The following is a 4,725-nucleotide window of genomic DNA, read 5'->3' as shown; positions in this document are numbered from 1 at the left end:
TTTTTTTTTTTTTTTTTTTTTTTACTCTCTCCATTTTTATCCTCTCAATCCTTTCCGTTGAAGAGCATAGGCTCGAATCATCAGACTTTTCCATTCTTCCCGAGTGTTGAACTAATACACCTGCTTGTTTTTCCCCTCACCTGTCTTTGTCTTCTGTAAATTTGAACTATATATATTTATTCTAGGGTTAAATTGTGACTTTCTGACAAAAATTCCACAATTTTTAGAAAGTTTCTCATATTTGTTTTCCAGCTTCTTGATCAATTAAATAAAGACTTAAAGATTATTGACGATGATAGCATGAAAGTTGAAGTAAGTTATTGATTTTTCAGCCATATCTTCTCTGTTCGTCCCTACATTTGTTGTACTGTATTAAAATAAAATATTTAATTGTAATAGTTCTCGTAATGTATCTAGATAAGAGCTGCTTGGGTTAGTTCCGCACTACCTGGTTTTTGGGTTACCTTTATCAGAATCCAGTCTGTTGCTGGTGTTCAGATCATGTCTGGGGACAGACAACTCGGTATCTTAAACTGTGCCCTACAACCCATGGTGCTTTCAGTCCTTTCAATTCCACTCAAGTCTTGGAGGTCGTGTGAAAGATCATGGGTGTTGTATTTCCTTCTCTGACTAAACCATAAATGACAAAAAAAAAGAAACCACTTGCCTATGTCTACCTCGACAGATATCCTTCCTACACCAACTCTTAGCTGCACTTCAGTTTTGAATGTGATCTCTGCCAGTGCCATCAGTAAATCTCCTCTCCTATTAAACACATTGTTATATGTTAATCCGCCTATGATAATCCTTATACACAGTTGCATGTTAATCTTTCTTATAATAACCATTATACATCCTGTTAAATGTTAATCCTTCCTACAATAATACTATACACACTGTTATCTGTTAATTTTTCTTATAATAATCTTTATACACTCTGTTATATGTTAATCCTTTTTGTAATAATCCTTATACACCCTGCTGGTTGTTAATCCTTTTTGTAATAATCCTTATACACCCTGCTGGTTGTTAATCCTTTTTGTAATAATCATTATACACACCTGTTAATCCTTTCTATAATATTTATACATCCTGTTACTTGTCAATCCTTCTTATAATAATTTGTATGCACACTTTTATTAATCCCTCCTATAGTAATCTTTATAACTCCTGTTACATGTTAATCCTTATACACCGTTAATCCTTCCTATAATAATCATTATACACACCTGTTAATCCTTCTTATAATATTTATACAGCCTGTTACATGTTAATCTTTATGATAATCCTTATACACACTGTTTACCTGTTAATTCTTTTCTATGATAGCCATTATACATTCTGTTACATGTTAATTCTTTCCCATGAAGTTCTATCCTCTCTAGATTTGTTACCCTGTTTTGTAGTTTAGACAATGGTATGCTCACCTTCACTCCCAACGTTTTAGACAATGGTATTGGTTGTCTACATTTTGTCTGAGTTATTAGACATTCCAGAAAGGATACTTAGTTGTAGGGCTGGCTTGATGCCTAGGCTCAGAGATCTATTTATTGCTATGTTGCAGTACTAAGTTCTGATGCTGCAAATGTGGCATTATATAGGTGCATGTAGCAAGCTGGCAGAATCTTAGGACACCAAGCAAAATGCTTAGTGACATTTTGTCCATCTTTACATTCTGAGTTCAAATTCCACTGAGGTTGACTTTGTCTTTCGTCATTTTGGGGTCGATGAAGTACCGCCTGACTGGCCTTCGTGCTGGTGGCACATAAAAGCAGCCACTATACTCTCGGAGTGGTTGGCGTTAGGAAGGGCATCCAGCTGTAGAAACTCTGCCAAATCAGATTGTTGCCTGGTGTAGCCATCTGGTTCACCAGTCCTCAGTCTGTTGAGCTCTAGGGTTGATGTAATCGACTACCCGACTCCCCCAAAATTTCAGGCCTTGTGCATATAATAGAAAGGATTTTATGCGGTGCAGGCATCCTGCATGGTTTGATGTCTGTGTGTTTTGTATGTGTTTGTTATTTGAAGATTGTGTGTGCATGCTTGTGCATGTGTACAAGTATCGTACGAATACTAATGCAGTGTCTGTATTATTTCTGTTACAGAAGGCCCTCTCAGATATCAAACAACAGCCATGTTATCAGGTAAGTTATCCACTAAAAAACTGTTCTAATAACTCAGCTCCCTTATCAGTGAAACCCCCAGAAACCCCCAGAAAAGAGGCTCAGTCGTTACAGTTCTGATCTACCATCTAAGTCCATGACTCTTCATATCATAGTGTTAGCACTGAGCACCATGATTGTATAAAAACATGCAAACAAGTTAGTGACCTTGTCCATTCTGTTATAAATAAGTACCTCTGTACTCATTTATGACTGGAGCTTGGTTAAAAAAAAAGTGTTAAATGAATCAGTGATAAATGGATAGAACACATGCAGGGGGAAAATAGGGTTCATTCTGTGACCCCTAAGTTGGACCCCCTAACTTACCCAAATTATATCAAACAGATTTTAAACACAATGATATTGTTTCATGGTTGTTGGAATAATATTTAGAGTAAAATTAAATAACTTATGATCAGTAAATAGTAAAAATATATCTGTGAAAAATATTTCTTTCTGTTCATTAGGGGAACGTTGATAGGCATATATATACAAATTTGTATAAATATAGCGAAGACCTGTTGGGGCAAGCGAAAGTGAAATCGTGATAGCACCTGTGTCCAGCGTCGCCTTCCTGGCACTTGTGCTGGTGGCACGTGTAAAGACATTCGAGTGAGATCGTTGCCAGTGCTGCTGGACTGGCTCCTGTGCAGGTGGCACGTAAAAAACACCATTTTGAGCGTGGCCGTTGCCAGTACCGCCTGACTGGCCTTCGTGCCGGTGGCACATAAAAGCAGCCACTATACTCTCGGAGTGGTTGGCGTTAGGAAGGGCATCCAGCTGTAGAAACTCTGCCAAATCGGATTGTTGCCTGGTGTAGCCATCTGGTTCACCAGTCCTCAGTCAAATCGTCCAACCCATGCTAGCATGGAAAGCGGATGTTAAGCGATGATGATGATGTTATGCAAATTTGTATAAATATAACTGTCTCACAGCATGGTGCTGTAGACATGAGGGAATTGGTGCATCCTGGTTAGTTGAACGTTGTAGATGGTTGCTAGGGCATGCTTTTGCGGTCCAAGCAGAATACTTGATTAATCACTGATCTGTGTTATCAGAGATTAATTCATGATAAGCCTAATGCCATTTGCAGTTGAGCATATTGAATTATCCTGTATCAGTGGCGACTGAACTGATGATAAATGAGGATTGATGCACCATGTATTTAGGGGCACAGTTCAATCATCATCATTATTTAGTGTCGTTTTCCATGCTGGCATGAGTTAGATGGTTTGACTGGGACTGATAACCAGCACAGGTGCTGTTAACCATAGAGGCATCCATACCATTACTGGTATGGGTGCCTCTTATGTGTCACCGGCATGGGTGCCTCTTATGCGTCACCAGCACTGGCCACGACTATGGTTCTTTTAGCTTGATATGTCTTCTCAAGCACAGCAAATTACCAAAATCTCAGTTACCATGTCAGCAGTTTATTTTAGTCAAAAGAGGGCTATAGACATTATATTGATGCTAGTATTTAACTGCATCTTCAATTTCTCAACCCTTGAAGGAATTCAAGTAAAGATGACCTTGGTGTGAATTGAACTCAGAATGTAAATCACACTTTATTATTGAGGTGCGTTTTGTTGTCCTGCCATTGTATCCTGTGTGTCGTAGCTTTTGAATAGGTGCACCACATTCCTGCATGTTGTGAGAGGTCACGAAAAAGGTGGGTGACGAAAAGGACACCTAGCTGTTAAACATTGACTCAGAAAAACCGTCCAACCCCTGCCAGTATGGAAAAGTGGATATGGTGATGATAATGAGGTATTACCTTGTAATGCTGAACTTAGATCCTCCCAAGGGTTGGATTGGCAAAATCCTAAGATTTTGTAGGCAGTGGCATGATCCTGTGGTGAGAACTTTGCTTCCCAGCCACATGGTTTTGGGTTCAATTTCACTCTATGGTACCTTGGGCAAGTATCTTCAACTGTAGGCTGACCAAAGCCTTGTAGATGGATTTTGTTGACAGAAGCTGAAAGGCGGCGAGCTGGCAGAAACGTTAGCGCGCCAGGCGAAATGCCTAGTGGTATTTCGTCTGCCATTACATTCTGAGTTCAAATTCCGCCGAGGTCGACTTTGCCTTTCATCCTTTCGGGGTCGATAAATTAAGTACCAGTTACGCACTGGGGTCGATGTAATCGACTTAATCCTTTTGTCTGTCCTTGTTTGTCCCCTCTATGTTTAGCCCCTTGTGGGCAATAAAGAAATAAGAAACCGAAAGAAGCATGTTGCACAAACGTGTGTGTGTGTGTGTGTATATATATGTGTGTGTGTATATATATATGTGTGTGTGTGTGTATGTAGGCAAGCACAGGCACCACTGTGTGGTAAGAAGTTTGCTTTCCAACCATATGGTTCCAGATTCAGTCCCACTGTGTGGCACCTTGGGCATGTGTCTTCTACTATGGTCTTATGTTGACCAAAGCCTTGTGACTGAATTTGGTGGATGGAAACTGAAAGAAGCCTGTTGCGTGTATATAAGTGTTGATTTCTCAGCCCAAGAATTACAGCGTGATGTGCTGCTTGACTGGTACCCCCTCTCTCTCTCTCTTTATAT

General features: G+C 39.7%; 1 protein-coding gene across 1 annotated transcript in view; it reads left to right on the top strand.

The window, feature by feature from the left end:
• Window positions 1-4,725, top strand: part of LOC106878751 (E3 ubiquitin-protein ligase COP1) — a 49,260-nt gene that overhangs the window by 20,895 nt on the left and 23,640 nt on the right. Inside the window, exons 7-8 of the mRNA XM_014928071.2 lie at window positions 253-312; window positions 2,106-2,144. Of these exons, the coding sequence (XP_014783557.2) occupies window positions 253-312; window positions 2,106-2,144 (99 nt within the window). The remainder of the gene's footprint in view (window positions 1-252; window positions 313-2,105; window positions 2,145-4,725) is intronic.

This window comes from Octopus bimaculoides, chromosome 21 (genome assembly GCF_001194135.2).
Source record: "Octopus bimaculoides isolate UCB-OBI-ISO-001 chromosome 21, ASM119413v2, whole genome shotgun sequence".
Lineage (NCBI taxonomy): Eukaryota > Metazoa > Mollusca > Cephalopoda > Octopoda > Octopodidae > Octopus > Octopus bimaculoides.
This window is presented reverse-complemented; position numbering and strand designations above follow the sequence as displayed.